Below are 27,721 nucleotides of genomic sequence, written 5' to 3' on the forward strand. Positions count from 1 at the left end.
CACCTGTGGCCCGGGCAGAACCCTCTGTTCCTGGGGACTCCTTCTTCTGCAGTGCCCCATTCGGTTCTGGGCCAGAGACCTCTCTCCAGGCTGGCTCCTTCCCAGGGTGGATCAGACCCTACCAACTCCACACATGTAGTCTCTACCCCATCCATTCCGTGTGTCACGATGCAGCCAGAGAAACTCGTGCAAGACACATACTGATCATTTGTCACCTTCTTTTCATTGAAATCCCCGCTGATAATAATGTCCAGGCTTTTAGTGGGGCATCTGAGGTGCTTTGCAACCTACCTTGTGTTATCTTCCATTTTCACCTCTGGTGACTCCTTCCCTCCCCCAAGCAACAATGGGCTCTTTGTAATTTTTCAGATACACCATGCTAAGTACATACTGAGTAACAACTACCAGCCAAGCATCAATCTAAACTTTGGAATATAGTGAACATGAAAAGAAGGCCCCTGCTCTCATACAACGCACATTTTAGTCGGAAGAGGCAGTGAATAAACAAATAATTTCAGACAGTGATAAGGTGCTATGAAGACAAATGGGGGTGGAGGGTGAGGTGAGCTATTTTAAAAACAGTGCTCATGGATGGCCTGAGAAGGCCACCTTTAGTTGAACTTGAATGATGAAGAGGAGCCAAACAAGCAAAGGCCTGTTGTAGAGTGTTTGGGATTGTTTGATCAGGATGTGAGAAATGCCTTGAAGCAAGAACTGGCTTGGTAGCTTGGCATCTGGAAGGCTGCAAAACAAAGCAGTGAGGCTGAACTTTAACTACCTACCTGGGCATGGGGAGTGGGGGGGGGGGGCAATGCCCTATATGGGGTGGGGACATATCACATGGGGCACCGTAGGCCATAAAAGGAGTTGGACATTATTTTAAAGGCAAGAGGAATCTACTGAAGGATTGTGAGTGGAGTGATATGCTCCAATATACCTTTAAAGAAAAAAATCACTCTGGCTCTGGATGAAGCAGAAGTTTTGGTGGAACAGAAGGGTGAGTAAGCTTTGATACCAGTTCCATGCCTTCGGGTTTACGCTCAGGCCATTCCTCCGCCTGGAATGACTTTGCTGGGACGGGTCCCAGGGTCCAGGGAGCTAAAAAGAGGCCCCCTTACCACAGTTCTCTTGGTCCATATCAAGCCTCGTTTAGCAATCAAGAAGATATAGGGAGACGTCCCCTAACATCCTTGCTTCACCAACATATCAGTCATTAAAACGGAGTCCAACAAGGCACTTCTGTCAAGGGACCATTTTGTTTTTTCTCTCCTCAATCTCCTAACTCAAGGCGCAGGTCTCGGACTGGCGCTGCGGAGCAGTGACACAGCAGGCCCAAAGGTAGGCGGGACAGAGACTTCCCCGTAAGTTGAACGACGCCACATCTAAATACACAGCCCAGTACTACCCGAGCCAAAGAGCCACGGGGACGAGGGCAGCGCTGCAGGCTTCAGGGCAGGATTCGGACTACAACTCCCGGCAGACTCTGCGCGCGGGGTTTCGGGGTTTCAATCCCTCCGCTCCCAATTTGTCTCCCCGGCTGTGCCCTCGGTGGCCCAAGGGCCAAGTCCGGTTTTTTTTTCAGGATCCAAGGTTCGTCTTCTTATCATATTTCCAAAGAAGGACCAGTGGGAGCCCTGGAGGAGAGATGGACTTTTTTTAGATGAAACGCGGATGCAGACCATCGAAGAGACTTGGCTCTGAAGCTGCGATTTTCGCGCGCTTTGGCGCAGGTGGTTGTGGGTAGCGCGCCCAGGAGGGAGAAAGGAGTGGGGGGCTTGTGATCCCGCCGCCCGCGGGACCTGAGAAGATGTTCGAGGAGGACGACCCCCACGACGAGGGGGCGGAGGTGGTCGCAGCGGCCGGGGAGGCGCTGCAGGCCTTGTGCCAGGAGCTGAACCTGGACGAGGGGAGCGCAGCCGAAGCCCTGGACGACTTCACCGCCATCAGGGGCAACTACAGCCTAGAGGTGAGCAGCTGCAGGTGGGACTGCCGATCCGACCCCCGCCAGGCCCCACCCCGGCTCCGCCCCTACCCTTCCCTATGGGTCGGTGGGAGTTTCCCCACCGAGAGGGGTCGCAGCCCAGCCGGGCGCCGCTGAGTGCGAAACTAGAGGGATGAGTGTAGCTCATTCTGGCTCTTTAATTATTTTTTTTTCTTTTGAGGCGGGAAAGTGAAGTTCGGAAAAGGAGCAGCTTGTCCAAGGTCACAAGCCACTCGGGTCCCCTAGACTCGGACCAGAATTCCCTTCACCCCGCGAGACACCACAGACGTCAGTGTCACTGCCCTTAGATCTATTTTGTTTAAAAGAAGCAAATATATAATGATAAAAGCTAAAATGAATTGTGTGCCAAGACGTCACTGCCCAGCGCTTTAAATGTGACGTCTCACTTAGTTCTCGCTACAACCCCTGGAAAACACTCTGTGATCCCCATTCCGCAGCTGAGAAGCTGAGCCCTGGAGAGGTTTACTTGCCGAAGGGCACAGGGGCGGTGGTGGAGCCGGGCTGGGGAGCCTCAGCCCGTCGACCTCGCACCCAACCCCCACCCAGGGCGGAGGTCTGGTTGCTCACTGGTTAGTGCAGCGCCGCTCGGGCGCTCTCGGCCCCAGGCTCCTCCTCTCTCACTTGGGGATACTTAGCTTGTCCTGTTGCTTTAGCGCAGGGTCTCTGGCTATCATTATATATGATACAAAATGAAATAAATGTAGGTTACCATTTTTAGACTTTTATCCCCCAACCTTTGCACTCGATCTTCACAGTAGCCCTGTGAACACGGCAGAGGGGTGAGTGTTACTACACCTGCTTTCTAGGTAATATCAAGGCCCAGAGTACTGTCTTGCTTGGGGTCATTCTGCTGGTTATTATATGAACTTAGATAAGCGGAAGCCCAGGGTAGAGATAGAATTGTGATGGACTGTGTTTCAGCAATTACTCCAGTGGCCTTAGATTCAAAGGCTTTCATGATCCAGGGGGGCAGGACTCGCCCACAGAGTGTTCCCTGGACTCAGTACCCAGTGGAGTAATTCATTGCTGGATTTAAAGACATAGAGTTGGACATTTGGAGTTGAGTGTGTGTGTCTTTATGTAAGGGAAAAGCTCCCAAGAGAGACTTTTGTTATGTCTCCAGGATAGGCCTGGATGGGCCGGATAAAGGGCAGCGGTCTGCATCCGTGGGTGGCATGGCTGGGAAGTAGGAAAGTAAGGGATTTTGAATTATGTACTCTCAATGAAAACAAACTGATTTTTCAAAGCCTGAGAAAGCATTTCTGACATCCCAGGTCCTCGTTTGGTCTCGGTGAGTAAGCATTTATGAGTGCTGGCTCTAGTCTGGACATTAAACTAGGCACCTCTTTACGATTTTTAAGATTTACTTTCAGAGAGGGGAAGGAAGGGGGAAAAGAGGGAAAAAAACATGGATGTGTGAGAGGACACGGGGATCGGTTGCCTCCCACACGCCCCCAACTGGGGACCTGGCGCACAACCCCGGAAGTCGAACCGGCGACCTTCCGGTTCTCAGGCAGTGCTCAGCCCACTAGGCCTCCGCTGCCAGGGCGTCTGCCAAGCTTGTTCCCTCCACGGGAAACTTTACCCTTACCCCCATTCCCGGAAAAATTGAGAACCTAGATCTCCAGTTAGGCAGAGTTGGTCCAGACGATCGCAAATGCTTGATTTAGAAAGTACAGATATGTGAATTAAGATTTCATGAGTGAGCCCTGGCTGAAGTAGCTCAGTGGATTGAGCGCGGGCTGCGAACCGAAGTGTCGGAGGTTCGATTCCCAGTCAGGGTACATGCCTGGGTTGCAGGCCATGACCCCCAGCAACCACACATTGATGTTTCTCTCTCTCTCTCTCTTTCTCCCTCCCTTCCCTCTCTAGAAATAAATAAAATCTTAAAAAAAAAAAAAACAAACCCTCACCCTTGCAATACTTAAAAAAAAAATTTTGTGAGTGGTTTTTCTACCCAAAATGTTTTATTTTTTTTTTCTTTCTTGTTTTTTTGTGATGGAAGACTCTTGAAGTAGGCATTTTCATCTGCTGCTTCCTCAGAACCCCTCTCCTCAGCCCTACCTCTCTGCAGTCTTCCTGATAGGCCCATGCTTACATTTTCCCCTTCCCTCTTGCATTTTGGTGATTTACCACTTAACAATTTTAAGTTTGAATCCTTCCCTGACCTGCAGTCAAAATCATATTCTCTACACTATTATTCTGCTAACAACATACTATCTTCATTTCTTCATATAGCATATATCTCACCAATTATAGGTAATAGTATCTGTTTTTCTTAGCTCCAGACTTGGAATTGTGTGAGGTCAGAAACCATCTTTGTGTTTCTAAGATCTAGCATCAGGGACTCAAAATAAATAATATAGGTGACTTTAAATTTTTTTTAATTTATTGATTTTAGAGAGAGAAACATCGATTTGTTGTTCCACTTATTTATGCATTCATTGGGACTTCTTGTATGTGCCCTGGAAGTAGATTGAACCCACAACCTTGACATATCTATGCCAACACTCGAGCCGATTTAGCTTTGTGACCAGAGCCTTTTTTTTTTTTTAAGGAAAAAAAAATCAAGTAATCTGGCACTTAAAATTTTTTTATTGTAATGATGTTTTCATCTAGTATCCTGTATCCAAAGACACTTGGGTGCTATTCCCAAATAATTCATTAATCTAGGCTTCTAAAAATATTCAACCTTAAGCTTACCTACCTTATTTAATGTCTTGATCAAATAGGACTTCTCACTACTTTAAGATAGGAACACTGGGTTTTAGCTTTATTGGTGGCCACTCATTTCTGCCTACCACTTTTGAATTATTACAAGAAATCTATCAGTCTTTTATCCTCCTAGAGTCTGATCTTAAAGAGGATGTGCAGAACAGTGAATAACAACAGTAGTATGTTGTGCTATGAGATTTGTGTCTAACTCTTAGTCCTTAAATTTAACATGAGTTCAGCAGCGAGGTCATGAAGTGATTCTAGCTTGGAGAGATCTCAGGTCTATCTCAGAGAACTGAGTGTTGAATTCTCAAATGTCACCTTTTTTGTAGCATTGTAAACTGAGATACCTGCAAGGATAAAGGGCCGTGCTTACCATTTTAAAGATTGGGGTAAATAATTTCCCAAATGTTTATCTCACAAAAATGACAGTCTTTTTTATGTTTTGCAAGGTATTAATTTTTTTACGTGTGATTCCCTTGTTATCTTTCTACTCTGTTCTTTCCATATTCTGCCAAACTGGTTAAAAAATGGTAGAAAGGAATTTCAGCATCATCAAGACCATGACTGATGTTTTTAAATCGAGAAAGATAATGTTGAGAACTTTTAAGAGAACTCTGTCAGTATTATATTTGGGGTGTAGGTGAGAGATCTAGCCTTAGAGTAATACTGATTTAGTGTATTACAGAGGACTGAGGGTAAGAAGTTTTACACCCATTGCTGCAGCTGCTTTACCTCTTGGCCTGTTATATGCAGAACGAATATCAGACCAGATAATTCTAAGAATTATCTTAGAATTCAAGCACTTTAACATAATTATTCATTTTGATACTTGTTTTTTTTTTTTTGCCTGCCAGGGAGAAGTTATACACTGGTTGGCATGTTCATTATATGTTGCATGCCGAAAAAGCATTATTCCCACAGTTGGAAAGGGTATCATGGAAGGAAATTGTGTTTCACTTACCAGAATACTACGCTCAGCTAAATTAAGGTAAAGCACTTTGATTTTTCAAACATTGTTTTGTAAGTCCTAAATTTAATTTTAGAATTTAATTTCTCTTTAATTTTAAAACATTTAACATAATTCGATTCTAAGTGTGTTATCATATAGGTATTCTTTCCCAGTTCTTCTACTGCCTTCCTCAAATTCTGACTTCAACCTAAAGCTACTGAACTAAATCTTTTTTATCTGTGGTTTTTTCATTAGTGTTTTAAAATTTGAAAATAATTTCATGCACAAAGATTACCCATATACCCTTGATTCAGATTCACCTATTATTTTACCCAATTTGCTTTATCATTTCATCTTTCTCTCTTAAATAATATTTTTCCTCAACCATGTCAAATTAAGTTATGTACATTATAACCCTTTATACCTAAATACTTGGGTGTATATTTCCTTAAATAACTACAATTATCAACTCCAGCAAAGTTAACATTGATACAATAATTTTATTTAAAATATCATCTCTATTCTAGTTTTATTAGTTGATCCAATAATGTTCTTTATAGCATTTTTTTTCTTTTGGTACAATTTTCAACCTAGAATCAAGCATTACATTCACTTACCATGTTTCATTAGTTTCCTATAATCAGGAATATTTTCACAGCATTTGTCTTTTATGACATTGACATTTTTTAAGAATATAGTCCACAACTACCCACTCTCCTTTTTAATAGATTGTTCCTCATTTCAGATTTCTCATATGTTTCCTTATGATTAGATATAGGCTCTGTGTTTCCAAATGGAACACTACATAAATGATTTTGTGTCCTCTGTGTATCACATCTGGAGGCATATGATATCTATCTGCCTCTCATTGGTGATGTTAATTTTGATCATCTACTCAAGGTTCTCTATAGTTCTAGTATATATGGAACTAATTGCCAAGATAGAAAACAAAAGAAATAGAGTGATCCAGATCTGGATGGTCTCTGTTTTGGGGTTGTTTACCTGTGACAAAGCTATTTGAAGTGGTTGTGTATTTGCTATCGTGGGTTTCCAAGACAGAAGAGAAACAAACTTTAAAGCCCTAACCAGAGAACACATTTAGGTTTCAGTTCATGCTAAATTTAAAAAAAGAATTTTTTTCAGAATACTTTTGGTGTCTATAAATGGAAAAATAAACTCAAGGTAATTGTTTAGACTTTAATATAAGGTTTTTTCATTGATCATAAAAAGAAAGTATAAATAAGATTAATGGAGTTTAGGTAATTTTTTTTACTGAGCAAAACCTTATCCATCATATAGTATAAAACAGTCTGATCTTTTTCTATCAGATTGTTTTGCATCACTGACCATATAAAAACATTTTTTTAAATCCTCACCTGAGCATATGTTTTATTGATTTTAGAGAGAGAGGAAAAGACGGGGAGGGAAACATGGATGTGAGAGAGAAACATCAGTTAGTTGCCTCCAGTATACACCCTGACCAGGAATCAAACCTAGAACCTTTTTGGTACACAGAACAATGTTCCAACCAATGGAGGCACTTGGCCAGGGCTGACCATATAAGATTTTAAAAGTCTTTGTGCCCTGGCTGGATAGCTCAGTTGGTTACAACGGGATACACACCAAAGTGTTGTAGGTAGGATGCCCTGTCAGGGCACATAACAAGAAGCAACCAATGAATACATAAATGAATGGAACAACAAATCAGTGTTCCTCTCTTCCTTCCTCTCTCTCTGAAAAATCAATTTTAAAAAGTGCTGATAAAATCTATAATAATTTTTAAGGAAATAGAATAAAAAGAATAACTTAAAATTTAGAGCAGTACAAGCTAATGATAAAAATTTTGAGTATGAAAAGAGTTCTGGAGATGGATGGTAATGATGTTTGCCCAGTGTGAATGTACTTAATGCCATTGAACTATACACTTGAAAATGGTTAAAATGGTAAATTTTATGTTACATACTTTATTAGAATTTTTTAAAAGGTTTAAAGTTTTTTCAAATAATACAGAAGGGTTGAAAGTAGAAAGATGTCTCTTCCTTTTCTCCCTCCCCAGAATTAACCCCTATTGACAGTTTACTTTAATCAGTTGTTAAACAGGAAAAAATTTGTTTTTCAATTTTTTGGTTATTTTGTTAAAACATAAATGAGATCAGTAGAGTCCTACTTTAAGATTCATTTAAAAATTTCTTTTGCTATTAAGTGTAGTATTAAAAAGTATCTGTCGTGCAATTTGAATTTCTAATTCATTTTATTTTATTGTTATTTTTAATAGTTTTTTTGTTGTTGTTGTATTTTTTTGCCATTAGCATTAATCCCTCTTATGCCCTCTTCTACCTCTACCACCCCCAACCCCACAATCGCCAGGTGTCCATTAGTGGACACCTGGATCATTCAAACCACCCCGCCCCACACCCCCAGAGCTATTAGCCTGCTGAATTTCTAGCTCATTTTAATCAAGACATCTGCATCTCTTTTTTTAATTCCACATTCTGTCACAAGTTTTTCACTATCTTGTGATTTAAATCAAGATTTCTTTCACTTATCAACTTCTGGCCAAGGTGGAGGCGTAGGTAGACATACTGTGCCTCCTCGAACAACCAAAATAAGGTCAGCAACAATTTAGAAACAAGATAACAACCAGATCTGACAAAAAATTGAACTGTATGGAAGTTGGACAACCAAGAAGTTGAAATATAAACATTCATCCAGACTGGTAGGAAGGGCGGAGTTGGGCAGCCTGGCAGAGAGGGGTCGAGGCACAAAAAGCAGTGGCACCGGGCGTATAAGGCATCCCAGGTATAAGACCACAGCGGGTGGACCCTGGGCGCGCAGGTGGCTGGCAGACCCAGCGAGGTGGTGACTGTGAAACGAGGCACTGCGCTTGAGGCAGCTGGCTGTCTGGGCAGTCCCACATTCGCATGCAGATAAACCAGGCAAAACTGGGCAGTGAGACAGACCTTGCAACCCAGGGTCCCAGCACCAGGAAATAGAGCTTCGGGACACTGATTAAAAACACCTGTGGGGATTGAGGCACAGGGAGAGACTCCCAGCCTCACAAGAGAGTGCATTGGAGAGACCCATGGGGTCCTAGAATGTGCACAAGCCCACCCACACAAGAATTAGCACCAGAAAGGTACAGTTAGCTTGGGGGAAGTGGCAGAAGGGCCTGAAATCCGATGGAGAGCAGAGCAAGCGCCATTGTTCCCTCTCGGACCCCACCCACACATATAGTATCATAACCCAGTGACTGGGTTGCCCTGCCCTGGTGAACACCTAAGGCTCCACCCCTCATACATAACAGGTGCAACAAGACCAAAAAAAAAAAAAGGCCTGAATGGAAGAACAGATCAAAGCTCCACAGCAAATACAACTAAGTGACAAGAGATAGCCAACCTATCAGATGCATAGTTCAGAGCACTAGTGATCAGGATGCTCACAGAATTGGTTGAATTTGGTCTCAAATTAGATGAAAAAATGCAGGCTATGATAAGTGAAATGAAGGAAAATGCATAGAAAACCAATAGTGATGGGATGAAAACTGGGACTCAAGTCAACAGTGTGGATCAGAAGGAAGAAACAATCAAACAAAAAAATGGAGAAATAAGAAATAAAAAAATGAGAGGCTTAGGAACCTCCAGGACATCTTTAAACATTCCAACATCCGAATTATAGGGGTACCAGAAGGGGAAGAGGAAGAGCAACAAGTGGAAAACTTATTTGAATAAATAATAAAGGAGAACTTCCCCAATCTGGCAAAGGAAATAGACTTCCAGGAAGTCCAGGAAGCTCAGAGAGCCCCAAAGAAGTTGGACCCAAGAAGGAACACACCAAGGCACATCATACTTACATTAGCCACGGTAAAAATGAAGGAGAGAATCCAAGAAGCAGCAAGAGATAAGGGGACAGTCACAAAGGAGTTCCCATCAGACTGTTAGCCAATTTCTCCAAAGAGACCTTATAGGCAAGAAGGGGCTGGAAAGAAGTATTCTAAGTCATGAAAGACAAGGACCTACATCCAAGATTGCTCTATCCAGCAAAACTTTCATTTAGAATGGAAGGGCAGATCAAGTGCTTCTCAGATAAGGTCAAATTAAAGGAGTTCATCATCACCAAGCCATTATTATATGAAATGTTAAAGGGACTTAGAAAAAGAAGATAAAAAACATGTATAGTAAAATGAAAGCAAACTCACAATTATTAACAACCACACCTAAAACAAAAACAAAGGCAAACTAAGCAATCAACTAGAACAGGAACAGAACCACAGAAATGGAGATCACATGGAGGGTTAGCAACAGGGGAGTGGGAGGAGGAGAGAAGGGGAAAAGGTACAGAGAATAAGTAGCATAGATGGTAGGTAGAAAGTAGACAGGGGGAGGGTAAGAATAGTATGGGAAATGTAGAAGCTAAAGAACTTATGATACATGGACATGAATTAAAGAGGGGGAATGTGGGTGGGAGAGGGTGTGTAGGGTGGAGGGGAGGGAAGGGAAATGGGACAACTGTAATAGCATAATCAATAAGATATATTAAAAAAGATTGCTTTCACTTACTGTTTTCTTTTTATTTTTAAGATTTTATTTATTTACTTTTAGAGAGGGGAAGGGAGGGAGGGAAGAGAGGGAGATAAACATCAATGTGTGGTTGCCTCGCACGGTCCCCTACTGGGGACCTGGCCTGCAACCCTGGCATGTGCCCTGACTGGAAATCAAACCGGCAACCCTTTGGTTGGCAGGCTGGCACTCAATCCACTGAGCCACAGCAGCCAGGGCTCTCTACTTATTTTCATATTATAGTAGAACCAAATGAAAATTTAGTTCACAGGAAATTATTTTTTATACATTTTAATTGGAACAGTGATATTAATTTTTTACAAAATAATTTTCTTTTTTATCTTTTAAGTGCCATTAAAGTTCAGTAGTGTGCTGCTAACATGTGCCATATTTCTTATCTCTGCTCTGTATATTTTTGTTGTGTCTGGTGAAATAAACATAACATACAATTTATCATTTTAACCACCTTTAAGTGTACGGTTTATTGGCAGTAAATGTATTTACATTGTTATGCAATCATTACCACCATCCATCTCCAGAACGTTTTTATCTTTCCAAACTGAAACTTCATAACAGTTCAACAGTGTCTTCCTTCTTTCCCCTCCTGCTAACCTTCGGTAACCTCCACGCTACTTTCTGCCTGTATGAATTTGACTATTCTAGATACTTCCTATATAAATGGAATCAAACAGTATTTGCCCTTTTGTGACTGACTTATTTCACTTAGCATAATGTCTTTAAGAAAATTGCTGATTCAAAAGCTAGAGCAGACCTACATATTTTTCTCTTTAAAAAAAATTAAGTTTATTGTGGTAACACTGATTAATTACTTATAACTTAAATATTAGGTGTACAACTTTAGCATATATCTGTATACTTTATTATGTGCTCACCACCTGAAGCCTACTCTCTTTTCGTCACCATAATATCTGACCCTCTTTATCCTCTTCCTCCTTCCTCCTCACCTCCCTTCCCCTCTGATAACCAACATCCTATTGTCTCTACCTATGAGTTTGTTTTTTCGGTGCTTATTTGTTGATTTCATTCATATTCCACATAGTTCTTGTCCTTTTCTGTCTGACTTATTTCATTTAGCATAATACTCTCAAACCTGTTTTTCTGATGAACCTTGAAGAGCTTATTATGCCAGGAAGTAAGAAAGTGCTCAAAAAAATGTTGGGGACTGGCTCCCTATGTCCAAGGGATGTAGAAGCTAACTTGGAAAGGTTGCCAGTAGTAGCCAGATCTGGGGTAATCTGAGCATCAAAATGAATAGGGAGTTATAGATTATACTTCAATGAGTAAATTTTATACTGATGATAAATAGGAGGGAGGGAAAACCCTTTATTAGAATGCCAATTAATAAATGTAGAAGAATGATAGAGTTGGAGAGAAAAAAATCACCATTTTGCAACCTCATAGTAATGAGGGGAGAATTCTCAATGGATGCCAAAACCAGGGACAGAAGTTTGATGAGAGCAGAATATTTATGTAATTCCAAAGGTTTCTCTATCAGTCATTAATCACAAAGGGAAAAAATAGTAACTTGGAGGTGGAAAACCGGAAAGATCCTACCTAAATCAAGTGCAGAGTTATCAATAATGGGACAAGTGGATATAATCCGCTGAGAAGGATGTGATATGACTTACATAGTACTCTGTCAAAGGTACATAGCCTACATCTAATAATGAGGGAAGCATGAGACAAACCCAAATTAGGGATATACTACAAGGTGAGACCAGTGAAGTGATGACAATGCTATTAAGTTTTTTGTTTTCAAGTACTCTGATGCACTTTATTCCAGTTAGAATAGCCCTTTTGGGGATAGCAATAAGTACAGTGGGCTTATATGGGGGTGTATTAGTCAAGGTTCTTGTTTAAAAAACAAATAACAACTATCAACTCTGGCTAATTTAAGAAAAAAATAAACGTACTAAAAGGATGTTTATGGATATCAGACAAAGTCTTGAGACTAGCTGACAAAGTCTTTAGGATGACTTGAGAAATTGAACTTGGAAAATGACTAGTAACAAAAGGAGGATGGCTACACAGCCACAGAGTGTATTACAGAATACATCTAACAAGGACACAGCTTGCGTGCCAGCAGTGCCATCCCTGGACATTGCCATAGTATTTACCCTCAAGAGTTGAATATTGCTGTTGATCTTACTGTTATAATTTACTACTTCCTCACTTCTCTGCACCGTCAGCTCCAGATTCAAAATCCCTAGCAGACCTTTGCTCTGCCAGTGAAGCTAATGTATCTTGTAGAAGGCAAGACTCAAAGAGGGGAATTCCTCAGACAAGTAAAAGATTTAATGTGCTGAACATACCCCACCTCTAAAACGAAGTCCTCTAGCAAGGACTGTAATTTGTCAGCCAAAATATTCAGTAGTCTGGCAATTTTTTTTCACTGCTAATGTTAACAGTTTTAAAGAGACTCTTAAGCATCCTGTCTAGAGTTTGAATATTTGTGGATAATTAGCTGATGATGTCTTCCATCACCTTTTAAAAAAATCGCAAGTGTCATTTGACATACAAGGTCTGTCCAAAAGGTATCCAGCCATGTAATATGAAAAACAGACATTTATTGAAGATACAAGGAACATTGTACATAGAAGATTGATGCCTCAGTCCCCTTCAAAGTAGGCAACATGGGACCTCACACAGTTCTCTCGATCATCATCAGCTGCTCCGTCATAATTTCCTGAATCTTATTGATGGTCTGAAATTTTTTCCTTTTTTTAAAAAATATATTTTATTAATTACGCTATTACAGTTGTCCCAAATCCCCCCCCAACCTGGTATCCCACATTTCTTTCAGCAATCCCTCCCTTAGTTCACGTCCATGGATCATGCATGTAATGTAAGGTCTTTGGCTTCTCCATTTCCTATACTGTTCTTAACATTCTCCTGTGTATTCTGTACCTACCTATTTGTACTTCTTAATCCCTGCACCTTTTCCTCCATTTTCCCCCTTCCCCCTCCCAACAGGTAACCATCCAAATGATCTCCATATCTATGATTCTGTTTCTGTCTGCTTGTTTGATTAGTTTGTATTTTAAGTTAAATTGTTGACAGTTGTGAATTAATTCCCATTTTAATGTTCATAGTTTTGATCTTCTTAAATAAGTCCCTTTAACATTTCATGTAATAATGGCTTGGTGATGATGAACTCCTTTAACTTGATGTTGTCTGGGAAGCACTTTATCTGCCCTTCAGTACTAAATGATAACTTTGCAGGATAGAGTAATCTGGGTTGTAGGTCCTTGCTTTTCATCACTTTGAATACTTCTTGCAGTCCCTTTTAGTCTGCAAAGTTTCTTTTGAGAAACCAGCTGACAGTCTTATGGAAACTCCAGTGTCAGTAATTCTCTGCTTTTCTCTTGCTGCTTTGCAGATTCTCTCTTTACTTTTAACCTTTGGCGTTTTAGTTATGATGTGTGTTGGTGTTGTCCTCTTTGTGTCCCTCTTGTTTGGGACTGTGCTTCTTGGACTTGTATGTCTGTTTCCCTCACCAAATTAGGGAAGTTTTCTTTCATTATTTTTTCAAATAAGTTTTCAACTTCTTTCTTTCTCTTCCTTTTCTCCTTCCAGCCCCCCTATGATTCGAATATTGGTACATTTGAAGTTGTCTCAGAGGCTCCTTACCACATCCTCATTTTTTTGTTTGTTTTTTTTTCTGTTTTTCTTCTTGCTCTTCTGATTGATTTTTTTTTCCTTGTGTTCCAAAACATATTTGATTCCTGGCTTCCTTCCCTTCACTGATGATTCCCTGTAAAGTTTCTTTATTTCACTTAGTGTAACCTTCATTTCTGCCTGAGTCTTTTTTATGCTTTTGAAGTACCCAATGAGTTGAACATCTTAATAACCAGTGTTTTGAACTCTGCATCTGATAGATTGCTTATCTCCATTTTGTTCTTTTCTGGAGTTTTGTTCTGTTCTTTCATTTGGGCCATGTTTCTTTGTCTCCTCGTTTTGGCAGCCTCCCTGTGTTTGTTTCTGTTTATTAGGTAGAGCTGCTTTGACTCCGTGTCTTAGTAGTACAGCCTAATGTAGAAAAGCACTCCCATAAGTTTGATGGGGCAGAGTCTTTGGTAATTGCCTGAGTGGGGGCAACCCATGTGAACCAAGTAGATGGAGTCTTGCATATGGTGCACCTGCTCTGTAGCTGTGTGTGGAGGAAGGCTCAGAAAAGGGATGGTGGCCACTGCCTGGCCTCTGGAATTTTGTCAGGGAGGAAAGCTATCCCCCAGCATTCACCCTGATGCCAGGTACTTCAGTTTTCTTCCGTTATGCCACTGGTGCCCTTCAAGCTGCTCTCCAGGTGTTGGAGCCCAGGGGAATGAGTTTACACAAGCCCTAAGTCCATGCGGACCCATTAAAAGGAACATCTGAGAATCCCACAGTTTCTTCCACCACCCCAACCCCCACAGGTTTTTACTGCTGGAAGTTATGGGGATTTATCTTCCTGGCACTGGAACCTTGGGCTGGGTCGTCTGGTGTGTGGCTGGGATCCCTCGCTCCCCAGGTTTCCCTCCCAGTTTTTATCCACCACATGTGGATGTGGGACTGCATATTCTGTGTCTCCACGTCTAAGCCCCTCCTACTTGTGTGAATTAATTTGACTTTTTTAATTCTTTGGTTGTGAGACTTCGATACAGCTCAATTTTCTTATGATCCTGGGTGATAGTTGTTTTGTAGTTTAGTTATAATTTTTGCTGTGGTTGTACAAGGAGGCATGCCACGTTTGCCTACACCTCCATCTCTTGAAATCTCTTCTTTTTCAAAAGTGACTTGAGTTCTGAGAAAAGCCAAACCCAGGGTGCCAAATCTAGACTGTAGGAGGGCTGAGTCGCCTGGGTGATTTGATGTTTCACCAAACAACCCCACATGAGACATGATGCGTGAGCGGGCGTGTTGTTGTGATAAAGCTGCCAATCACCAATTGCCTGTAGCTGCAGCCTTCTGAGTCATCCAGGTAGTTTCTGCTAAGGAAAGCTTAAGCTTAACACAAAATTTGATGCAGATCCATTACTGTACTTGCTCAATCATTTTGAATGTGATGGTCACACAGTACACATACTCACAGGTGTCTGCCTCCTCCTCTGAGTAGTACAGTGAAATCATCATTATTCACACAGACATATTCCAGTCCACTCTCCGTGGCTGCCAGGTTACATTGATGTTGAACAAACCATTTTCCTTATATTAACAATGGCTGGACTTTTTCTGGACAGACCTCATGAAGTGCTAGACACTTAAATGAGCTTTAACACTACAGAATTCAATCTTAGACCATGCTAATATGGACATAAAAATGTACCCATAATCAAATAAGCCAGAAAGGTGGAGTAATAATCTATTAAGTTATTTTCTGGGTATGTGCTTTCTTCGTTTCTATTTAATAGTGGAAATCACACATTGGAACATAAACACTTGAATTTTATTCTTAACCTGTAACTGTCTGGTTCTTTGTGAGCAAATTCTAGAATCCACAGCTTGGGAGATTGTCATTCCTCAAACTACTTTTGTGAACTCATCAATCTCTTGACTACCATTTACTTAATTTATATTAGGTTGATTATTGTCCAGGTGCTGTAATTAGATAGGTACTGTCACTCCCTGCATAGCAGAAGACACTGTATGTGATGATTACTAATTTAAAGTCTATATTTCCATGGTGATTCTGGGAACCAAAGTAATTTCATAGCACTTGGAAGTGAGGGGGTTTTATTTTGCTTTTTTAAAAATAAATTCCAGCTGTTTGATAAATATTTTTAGGCATAAACAGAATGATTCCTTTTCCATCCATTATATGAACTTGTTTTAAAGTTGCTTTTTTCTATTTGCTTAGTTTAATACAGTTTTTTAGTAAAATGAAGAAGTGGATGGACATGTCAAACCTGCCACAAGAATTTCGTGAACGTATAGAAAGACTAGAAAGAAATTTTGAGGTGTCTACTATAATTTTCAAAAAATTTGAGCCAATTTTTTTAGATATATTTCAAAATCCACATGAAGAAACACCAAAGTTACCACGAAGCAGGAAGCAGAGGTGAGACTCTTATCCTTATATTGAAAACTTAAGTTTTTATTAAAATTCATTTATAATTACCCATATCTGAGAATTCAGGTAATACTTTCACTTATTTTTTTATGTTCTGATGATTTTATGCAGATTGGAAAGGCTTAACAGTTTGTTTAAATAAACCAGAGGTCTGTCCTTTGAGAGTGGAATTTTGTATGTAATTTGACTTTACTATTTGTTATTTATATGCTAGCTGTGGAGTGATGTTTAGCAATTTAGTTGTATTAAAAAGTACATTTGTTTTCCTTTTTTAGGAGGACTCCTTGCACTGTTAAGGATCTCTTTAATTTCTGTTGGACACTCTTTGTTTATACTAAGGGTAAGGTGATACTTTCAGTGGTTTTACATTCTACCGCGGGAACTTTGTGCTATTTGACATGAGAAGTTTCTGGTTTTTGTGTCTCTTTTTTTTTTCTTATAAAGGTAATTTTCGTATGATTGGAGATGATTTAGTAAACTCTTATCATTTACTTCTGTGCTGCTTGGATCTGATTTTTGCCAATGCCATTATATGCCCAAATAGACGAGACTTGCTAAATCCATCATTTAAAGGTAAGACCTTATTTATTTATTTATTTATTTATTCATTCATTCATTCATTCATTCAATCATTTTTCCACAGTTGTCCCAATATTCCCCCTTTACTACATTCTACCCAGGCAGCCCCCCACTTCCATAGTCAATTCCCGTGCCATTGTTCCTGTCTATAGGTCCTTCATATACAAGGGGGATGACCCAGAAAAACCTAGAATTATCTTCTGAAGGGCAAGCCCCTTGTAGGACAGGCTTCCCTGCTAGGTGGTGTTCTAGCATCTGTATCAGTGTACCAGCTGGCATTGTTATGAGAGGCTGCGCTGGGCTTCACTGAATTTTTTTTGGAACTCTTTCAGCGTGTTTGTCCATTTCATGGTGGGTGATTTACAAGTGCACCTGCCCATGCTGCGCTTGGTGTTCAGCTGTTTTTGACCCAAAATGGCATGACTCCTGTGCCCTCACCCTCCTTATTCATGACCCCCTGCCCAGCAGATTTTTTTTGTTCCCCTGGAAGAAAAAAGTCCTCACAAATTTTGCCAGTGTGGAAGAGGTAAAACAAGAAAAGGCAGAAGCACTAAAAAGCATCAAAATTGGGACTTCCGGCAAGATGGAGGAATAGGTGGACGCACCGTACCTCCTCGCACAACCAAGATTAGAACAACAATAGTTTACGGACAGAATAACACCCAGAACTGATAGAGGATTTATCTGAATGGAAGTCGGATAGCCAACAAGTTGAAGTAGACCCATATATCCAGTCTGGTAGGAGAAGACCAGCCGGGTGGGTGCGGGGCTGGTGCAGGTCGGCGGCATGCGGAGGTCGGGGAAAATTTGGCGCGAAATTGGCACAACAGCCATCCGCAGTGCGAGTACGCAAGCTGCGGCTGGCGGACCCAGTGAGGCGGCAATTGTGGACCAGGGCAGAGCTCGCAGCCCAGGATCCCAGAGAAGGGTCTGAGTCCAGGAGAACGGAACTACCGCCATTGTTCCCTCCCGTCCCCGCTCCCGCCCCCACCCCCACATATAACGTCACAATCTAGCGACTAGGGTGCCCAGCCCCGGTGAACACCTAAGGCTCCGCCCCCCACCATAACAAGAGCGACCAGAGACAGGGAAAGACATAAGACATGTTTCCAACAGAACAGATCAGTCCCCTAGGACTCATCCTTTTGAGCGACCAAGAAATAGCCAATCTATCAGATGCACAGTTCAAAACACTGGTGATCAGAAAGCTCACGGAATTGGTTGATTTTGGTCTCAAATTAGATGAAAAAATGCAGGTTACCATAAAAGAGATGCAGGAAGATACACGGAGAAGAGCCAATAGTGAAAGGAAGGAATCTGAGTCTCAAAACAATACAGTGGACCAGAAGGAAGATAGAATCAACCAAGCAGGAAAGCATGATGAAATAAGAATTCAAAAAATCGAGGAAAAGCTTAAGAGCATCCAGGACACCTTTAAACGTTCCAACATCCGAATTATAGGGGTACCAGAATGGGAAGGGCAAAAGCAACAAATTGAGCACGTATTTGAACAAATAATAAAGGAGAACTTCCCCAATCTGGCAAAGGGAACAGTCTTCCAAGAAATCCAAGAAACTCAGAGAGCCCCCAAAGAAGTTGGACCCAAGAAGAAACACACCAAGGCACATCATAATTACATTAGCCAAGGTAAAAACAAAGGAGAGAATCCTAGAAGCAGCAAGAGATAAGGGGACAGTAACCTACAAAGGAGTTCCCATCAGACTGTCAGCTGATTTCTCCAAAGAGACCTTACAGGCAAGAAGGGGCTGGAAAGAAATATTCCAAGTCATGAAAGACAAGGCCCTACATCCCAGATTGCTCTACCCAGCAAAGCTCTCATTTAGAATGGAAGGGCAGATCAAGTGCTTTTCAGATAAGGTCAAGTTAAAGGAGTTCATCATCACCAAGCCCTTATTTTATTAAATGCTAAAGGGACTTACCTAAGAAAAGAAGATAAAGAAAAGACATGTATAGTAAAAGGACAGCAAACTCACAATTATTAACAACCACACCTAAAGCAAAACCAAAAGAAACTAAGTAAACAAGTAGAAAAGGAACAGAACCACAGAAATGGAGGGTACATGGAGGGTTAGCAGCAGGAGGGTGGGAGGAGGAGAGAGGGGGAAAAGGTATAGAGAATAAGTAGCATAGAATGTAGGTTGAAAATAGATAGGGGGAGGGCAAGAATAGTACGGGAAATGTAGAAGCTAAAGAACTCATAAGTATGACACATGGACATGAACTAAAGGGGGGAAATGTGGGTGGGAGAGGGGATACAGGGTGGAGGGGAGAGAAGGGGGGAAATGGGACAACTGTAATAGCATAATCAATAAAATATATATATATATATTTTTTAAAGATTTTATTTATTATTTTTAGAGAGGGAAGGGAGGGAGAAAGAGAGAGAGAGAGAAACATCAATGTGCGGTTGCTGGGGGCCGTGGCCTGCAACCCAGGCATGTGCCCTGACTGGGAATCGAACCTGCGACACTTTGGTTCGCAGCCCGCGCTCAATCCACTGAGCTACGCCAGCCAGGCTGAAATATATATTTTTAAAAAAGCAAAATTGATGAGCTCAGAAACTGTTTCAAGCATTGAAAAAAGTCTCAAATAGTTGTATTGCATCAAATGGAGAGTACTGCGAAGGTGACTGAAGTTTAAATACATAAGAATGAAAACAGTTTTTATAAGTAAATTCTGGGTTTATTGGGGTTACCCCCTCATATGCTCTGTGAGACCTTATTTTAAAGACTGATTATTTTTAGAAAAAGTTTTAAATAAAAAGTTGACCATATTCTTTTTCCCCTGTTGCTCTTCATACCCTGTCAAACTAGGTTTGCCATCTGATTTTCACACTGCTGACTTCAGGGCTCCTGAAGAGCCTCCCTGCATCATTGCTGTACTGTGTGAACTGCACGATGGACTTCTAGTAGAAGCAAAAGGAATAAAGGAGCACTACTTTAAGCCATATATTTCAAAACTCTTTGACAGGAAGGTACTGTACTTCTTATAGAATGACTGCAGTTTTTTTAAGGGTTAGCAGCAGCAACCTCAAAAAAAAAAGACACTATTTTAAGTAGTCAGACTCAAGATTTCCAGGTTGCAGTCTTTGCTGTGGTGCAGAATTGGCCTGTGATCTTCTGTGATGTGAGGAACTGAGCTGTTGAAGAATGTGACCAACTGTATGTACCGTCAAGTAAAAATACACTGTGAGAGGCAACTATAAGAGGTTCTGAGAAAGAATTATGAAAAACAAGAGATCATAGTACGCTAACTTACTGCCACATTTGAGTCAATCCTGCCTGCCTAACAGAAGTAGGATGGTGTATGACAACTATAGCTTTAATTGCTTATAAATAGAGCATAAAATCCCTTAAAGCTTTGTAGACATTTGTTGTAGGCCATCTGTATGCATTCTGTATTTTTTAAGCACTTACTTAGCTATTTCTATATTTATGAAGTGGCTTATTCCTTTGGGACTTCTTATTTCCCCAGTATTTAGTCATTTAGTCCAGCTAGACCCAGAGTTTACTCTTTGATAAAAACGGTTTTTGAATTAGGTCATCACTGTGGTCCCTCTCTGTCAATATTATGAGATTTTTTTCTTTAAGCATAAAGTCTTTTCTATCTGGGTTCTTTGTCTTTTCATATCCTTTTGTATTTAGTTTTATATTTCCTAAAAAATATTTTTTGTCTGTGTATGTGTGTGTGTGTGTGTGTGTGTGTGTGTATTATGGCTCCTTATATGTATGCTAACATCTTCAGTAAACTTTTTTTTTAAGATTTTTAAAAATTTGTTTTTAGAGAGAGGGGAAGGGATGGAGAGTGGGAGAGATTGAGAAACATTGATTGGTTGCCTCTCGTGCGCCCCAAACTGGGGACCCAGCTGGTAGCCCAGGGCTATGCTCTGACTAGGAATTGAACCAGCAACCCTTTAGTTCGCAATGTTAAACCCACTGAGCAACACCAACCAGGACATCTTCAGTAAACTTTTAAAGGAACTCAAGGCTTATGTGTCTTGTACCCTGAAGAAGCAGCACACTAGTGGCCTCTGGGTACGATGACTGTACATCTCGGTCTTAGCGTAATGATTATAGCATCTCCTTTCACTCCAGAAGTATCCTAGTTTGGACAGTGGTCCTCCTACCCATGGGCCACAGATGTTTTGCTTGGCCTGTGTAGGGTATTCTTTATTTAATTTTTATTTTGTTCAGTTTTTAATTTACATATAAGGACCTTTTCTATGAAAACCTTTCAAAAATCAGAAGCTATGGCAGTACTGGATTGGAATTTCTACATGACTTTATCTGGGTAACTGTTGTCAAGTTCAATGATGGTCACCTCTTTGAAGGTGGGAAGTATGCTTTCTGTTCTCGTTATCTGTGTATATTGAACTCTGACCTCTGAGGGCATTTGAGTTTTTAGCTCCTGATGTGTAGTAATCTTAAGTAGTGTGAGCACATAAAAGTATTAATAACAGTATAGTTTTCCTGTCACCAGTGATAGTACTTATATTCACTTTGAATCTTTTGCTTGCCTAACACATTCAATATATGTTAGTTTCCTTTCTCCATAGACAAATGTTTAAAATTGGATAGCTTTCTCTAGAATCACTTGAGAAATGCTAAAAATGCTGCCTCAGCTCAGGCCTTGAGGTCCATCAGTTGGCATTTTAAACAAGTTCCCCTAAGTGATTTATATATCTCTAAAATTTGTAAACCACTGCTATAGACTAATTTTAAAGTATTTTTAAAAGTTGACTTGAACTGTTTTTTAATATGTTGTTTGCATACTGATTTAGTTTTACTGGTCTAAAATACTTAGTGATTATATTTTTGTGTTTGTATGATTTATAACAACTACCAGTGTGAAAATTTAGATAAATGTTGTTTTCATGTGTATGTTAATATGCTTAATTACTTTTTAATTAAATTTATTAGGGTGACATTGGTTCATATGGTCATATAGGTTTCAGGTATACACTTTTATGATACTTACCTGTATATCGCATTGTGTGCCCACTACCCAGAGTCAAACAAAATCTTCTGTCACCATATATTTACCCCTCTTTACCCTTTACCACCCCCCAATTCCCTCCCCTCTGGTCACCACCATGCTGTTATCTGTCTATATCTGTGAGTTTCAGTTTTAGATCCCACATATGAGTGAAATCATGTGGTTCTTAGTTTTTTCCTAACAGACCTGTTTTGCTTAGCATAATATTCTCAAGATCTATCCATTTTGTCACAGATGGCAGTATTTCATCTTTTCTTATGACTGAGTGGCATTCTATTGTACCAGTATATATATGTACCATATCTTCTTTATCCAGTCCTCTGTCAAAGGATACTTTGGTTGTCTCTATGTCTTGGCCACTGTGAATAATGCTACAGTGAACATAGGGGTGCATATATATTTGCAAATAAATGTTTTCAGATTTGTCAGGTAGATACTCAGAAGAGAGGTGCCTGGGTCATATGGTAACACTATTCTTAATTTTTTAAGAATAAAAAAGGAATTGTCATACTGTTTTCTATAGTAGCTATACCAGTTAACATCCCATCAGCAGTGTGTGAGGGTTTCTTTTTCTCTACAACCTTTCTAATACTTGTTATTACCTGCCTTGTTGACAATAGCCATTCTAATATGTGTGAGTAGGTAGTAATCTCATTGTAGTTTTGATTTGCATTTCCCTAAAATTTAGTGAAGTTGAATGTCTTTTCATGTATCTGTTGGCCATTTGTGTGTCTTCTTGGGAAAGGTGCCTGTTCAGGTCATCTGCCCATTTTTTAATTGGATTGTTGGTTTTTCTGGTGTTGAGTTGTATGAGTTTTTTAGTATATTTTGGACCCTCATTGGAGCTGTTGTTAGCAAATATCTCCCATTCAGTTGGTTGCCTTTTTAATTTGTTGTTGGTTTTCTTTTGCTGTGCAGAAGCCTTTTAGTTTGATATGGTCTCATTCATTTATTTTACCTTTGCTTCCCTTGCCTTTAGGCTTAAATTCACAAAATGTTCTCTATGATCTATGGCCCTTAAGTTTAGTACCTACATATTCTTCTATGTGCTGTATTGTTTCAGATCTTATATTTAGGTCTGATCCATTTTGAATTAATTTTTTGTACAAGGGAATATGCTTTTTCTTCCCAGATTTTAAAAGGAGAATGCCTCCTGGACCTTTCTATTTTTACTGATAATAGGTAAGTATGTAACACTAATGGTATCTGGTATATTATAGACTGTCAGTAATAATTTGTTGTAATTTGTTAAGTAAAACATTTTATTCAAGTTCCTACTGCTTTAGTAACATTGAGTGGGCCATGTTGCTAAGTCTTGCTGTCTTTAAGTATATTTATTTTAAGAAACCATTGGCCCTTAAACAGCTGCTCTCTAGAGAAATTCATAAACAGACCCAATAACTTCTGTATTTTAGCTTTTATTCTTTCATTAAACAAATGTTGGCAAATTCAGAATGTTGTTATAGTTCAAAGCCACTGTTGTTTTCTCAGTGATCAGATCTTAATTTAGTTCCGCTAGTTTTCAGATTAAATATACATTCTCTTTCATTCACCTTTCAAAGTAATTTATTGCTGTGTTTGTGAATGTGAAGAATGTTCATCAGATAGGAACCTCTGATATCGTTAGATGAGCAGACTTAATAAAAACTAGAAAGTCATCAGGTTTTTTAGGCTGTGAAGTCTGAATCTTTCTTCAAGTCAAGATAAATCCATTGTTTTTTTATTTTATTACTTAGTTGTATTCTTGCTCCTTAAAGTATTTCTCTTTTCAGCAAAGCGGTGAACAAGGAGTATGAAGAATATGTTTTAACTGTTGGTGATTTTGACGAGAGGATATTTTTGGGAGCAGATGCAGAAGAGGAAATTGGAACTCCTCGAAAATTCGCTGGTGACACCCCACTAGGGAAACTGACGGCACAGGCTAATGTGGAGTGTAACCTGCAGCACCACTGCGAAAAAGTAATATAACCTAGGCTGGCCTCAGTCTTGAATGATCTTTTTCTCTGTGTGTGTGATTCTACTAACAGCAGGAGCATCTTTCAAGTTAAATCTTGAGTTTCTTCTACTAATTCATATTTCCCATGAAAGCCTTAATAAAAGGTAATTTTAAAAACTATGACATTTAGTATTTTTATTGCATTTCTTGCTATTTTTTATAGTTTGGATATATTTTCCCAGAATGCCTGGGGTTTTTTGTAGAGTATGTGTCTTTTGACATAAAGGATTTATGCTTTCTTTTTTAATATATATTTTTTAAGGTTTTATTTATTTATTTATTTTTAGACAGAAGGGAAGGGAGGGAGAGAGGGAGAGAAACATCGACCAGTTGCCTTTTCTATGCACTCAGACCGGGGACCAAACCTGCAACCCAGACATGTGCCCTGACAAGGAATCAAACCAGTGACCTTTGGCTTTGTGGTAGAACACCCAACCAACTGAGCCACACTGGTCAGGGCTATGTTTTCTTACTAATCTTTCTTTTTGTCACTTTAGTCACTGTTCCATTGCTTTAAAATTTAGTTTACTTTCCTACTCATGACAAACTATGTCATAGTTTGACTATGGCTTCGTGAACTTCAGCCATAAAACTCTGAACTTGATTACTAATAGCCAGGACTTAATTTTATCTAAAAGTGTAAAATAGGTTAGACAACAAGATTTAATGGAAAAGTTACTGGTCTAGAAGAGCAGCTTTCAACGCTTTTCATCTCATGGAACGCACAAACTAATTACAAAAATTCTGCAGCACACAAGAAAATATATCTTTTACTGACCTGACAAAAAATAATAGGTATAGTTGTTTTTTTTTTAATTTTATTTATTTATTTTTAGAGAGGGAAGGGAAGGAGAAAGAGAGAGAGAGAAACATCAATGTGCGGTTGCTGGGGGCCGTGGCCTGCAATCCAGGCATGTGCCCTTACTGGGAATCGAACCTGTGACACTTTGGTTCACAGCCCACGCTCAATCCACTGAGCTACACCAGCCAGGGCAATAGGTATAGTTTTGATTAATCTATAATAATAATAACCTATCCTTATTATTCCCAGGTGGTTATATATAAGGATTTCTGGTACCAAGAATTAACCAATCACACACAACCTTACTATGTGGCATGAGTAATAAGATATAACTGTAGCCCTGACCAGTGTGGCTCAGTTGGTTGGGTGTCATCCTGCAAAGCGGAAGATCGCTGGTTCAATTTCAGCTCCCAGTCAGGGCAAATGCCTAGGTTGCATGTTGGGTCCCTGGTCAGGATGTGTACAAGAGGCAATTGATTGATGTTTCTCACATCAATGTTTCTCTCCCTCTCTTTCTCCCTCCCTTCTCCTCTCTCTAAAAATGAAATAAAATAAAATACACTAAAATTTTTTAAAAGATGAAACTGTTATATGACCTATATGGTTCAAGACAGGGTATTGTGTTCACTGTTGTCATTTTTTTATTTGACCATCTAATGAAAACAGATCAGTGCCCCTGACTAAATAGTCAGGTGCTGCATGTTTTAAAAGTTCTTGCAGCACACCAGTTTAAAATCACTAGTCTAGAAGATAGAAAACCTAAGTTTTAGTCCAAGCTCCGCCATTAACTGTCAGCTTCAACAGGTTTTTTTACTTCTCTGTGCCTATTTTTTCATATGTAAAATGAAAATGTATGTTATTTTTCAAGTGAATGTTAGGAAAATAAAATTACATTATGCTTTGAAAAGTGTTATTCAAATGTAAGGATGTTATTAGCATAATATTGCTAAAAATTTAGTGGGTAAAAAGTGGAGGGGGGAAAAGTAACCTACTAAATAGGAATAGAGATGATGCTATATATACTGAATTAAACATGAGAGGGAAGGTAACTTTAATTTCACAGATTTTTTTTTTTTTCGGCAGAAACCATTTGCACCTTCTACCCCACTGACAGGACGGCGATATTTACGAGAAAAAGAAGCAGTCATTACTCCTGTTGCGTCAGCCACTCAGAGTGTGAGCCGGCTGCAGAGTATTGTCACTGGGCTGAAAAATGCACCAAGTGAACAACTTGTAAATATTTTCGAGTAAGTTCAGTACCATTATTTTTCTAAAGGTCTCTTTTAAATTAAATTTTATATTCTATTCTATATTCAGTATATTCAAAAATCTTAAGATAGTGGGTATACATCTAGAAAGTTTCACTGTACCATTTTGGTTACAAAGTATGTTGACCTAAAAGCAAATAGAAGTACCTATTAAAATTTTTATATAAATGTTCTTATTATTATTATAGACTTTTAAGGTTAAATACATCTGAAAGGTTATTTAGCTCTGACATTCGTCTCTTGTAACTAAGTAATGCATTATTGTTTTTTCTTTTTACATTGACTTTAAATGGGTTCAATCTAAATGTTCATCAAAGGGAGGACTGATCACATATTGGTGGGGCAGCCACAAAATAGAACTTAATGCAATTTTTTTTTTTTTTTTACAAAAGAGGTAACTATAAGAACCTGGTAGGATTCCTGTAGATAAAACCCAGGAAAGTTTGGAGGTCCCCCTAAGACTGCAGCCCCCAGGAGCTTCCCCACTTCTCAGACTTGTCCTCACTCAGCCTCCAGCAATTCATTAAAATGGCCTTTTAAGTGTTCTTACCAGGTTATGCTCCCTCTGCTTCTGCTCCAGAAGTATGCAACAATGGGATAGCTTTCCCGAGCAATAGGAAGACATTGATAGCTATGAAGTTTGATGCTTGCTCAATGATAGCTTTGCTACCTCTGAATCCTAAAAATGACCCTGCCCTTCAAGAGCAACTGAAATCCTTCAAAGCTGAACTGATTGCCTCTTATCTCCTTGTGTTTATAATTTTCATACCTACCATCAGAATAGTGGTAGGAGATGAGTAAATTAGAGGAGCATGTGTATAATGCATCAGCAGAAATTATGTCTGTGAAAGAAAAACGTGTGTATGAGAGGTAACTGATGGATGTTTCTCCTATTGATGTTTCTCTCCCACATCAATGTTTCTCACCTTCTTTCTTTCTCTCGCTTCCTCTCTCTAAAATCAATAAGCATGTCATTGGGTGAAGATTAAAAAAAGGAGAAAAAAGAAAAGTATCACTTTGATTCAAGGTCCTCCTAGACCCTCAGGTGAAAAAGCAGATAGAGGTCATCACACTGAAGCAATGGTCCGTGAGGCATTCCAGGTCTAATAACAGGTCCTCCAGGTCCTAAAGGTGATTGGGGAGCAGTTGGCTGTGCTGGAAGTCAAGGATTCTCAGGGCCAGGGGAAGACTGGGAGACTAGGAATATAAGGAATATATATGGAGTATGTGTGTGTGTGAACACTGCCATATAATCTTTCTGTTTTTTCTTAAATTAGGTTTATTAAAATATAATTAATATATAATAGTTCTTTTCACTGTATTTTTGTATGAGATTTGACAAATACATACAGTTGTGTGTCCACTGCCAGTACAATCAAGACATAGAACAACCCTGATTGGTGTGGCTCATTAGGTTGAGTGTTGTTCTGCAAAGCAAAAGGTCTTTGGTTCAATTCCCAGTCAGGGCACAGGCCTGAGTTGCAGGTTTGGTCCTGGACAGAGAGTGTTTATGATAGGCAACTGATTGATGTTTCTCTCTCACTTCAGTGTTTCTCTCCCTTTTTTTTTCTCCCTCCCACCCCTCTCTAATAATAAATAAGTAAAATCTTTTTTTTTTTTATTTTAGAGGGAAGGGAGGGGGAGAGAGAGAGAGAAACATCAATGTGCAGTTGCTGGGGGTCATGGCCTGCAACCTAGGCATGTACCCTGACTGGGAATCGAACCTGCGACACTTTGGTTCGCAGCCTGTGCTCAATCCACTGAG

General features: G+C 39.8%; 1 protein-coding gene across 5 annotated transcripts in view; it reads left to right on the forward strand.

The window, feature by feature from the left end:
* The first annotated feature begins 896 nt into the window (after positions 1–896).
* Positions 897–27,721, forward strand: part of RBL1 (RB transcriptional corepressor like 1) — a 62,937-nt gene continuing 36,112 nt past the window's right edge. The window contains exons 1-11 of one of the 5 annotated variants that reach the window (XM_045833266.1): positions 898–997; positions 1,289–1,338; positions 1,583–1,966; positions 5,575–5,708; positions 16,083–16,283; positions 16,571–16,635; positions 16,740–16,868; positions 19,709–19,869; positions 23,023–23,072; positions 23,663–23,849; positions 25,772–25,935. In XM_045833266.1, coding sequence (XP_045689222.1) covers positions 1,808–1,966; positions 5,575–5,708; positions 16,083–16,283; positions 16,571–16,635; positions 16,740–16,868; positions 19,709–19,869; positions 23,023–23,072; positions 23,663–23,849; positions 25,772–25,935 — 1,250 coding nt within the window. In that variant the 5' untranslated portion in view covers positions 898–997; positions 1,289–1,338; positions 1,583–1,807. The other 4 variants (XM_045833267.1, XM_045833268.1, XM_045833269.1 and 1 more) reach the window with 4 other exon arrangements.

The sequence above is a fragment of the Phyllostomus hastatus genome, unplaced genomic scaffold, assembly GCF_019186645.2.
Source record: "Phyllostomus hastatus isolate PE091 unplaced genomic scaffold, TTU_PhHast_1.1 phas_contig_17, whole genome shotgun sequence".
Taxonomy (NCBI): Eukaryota; Metazoa; Chordata; class Mammalia; order Chiroptera; family Phyllostomidae; genus Phyllostomus; species Phyllostomus hastatus.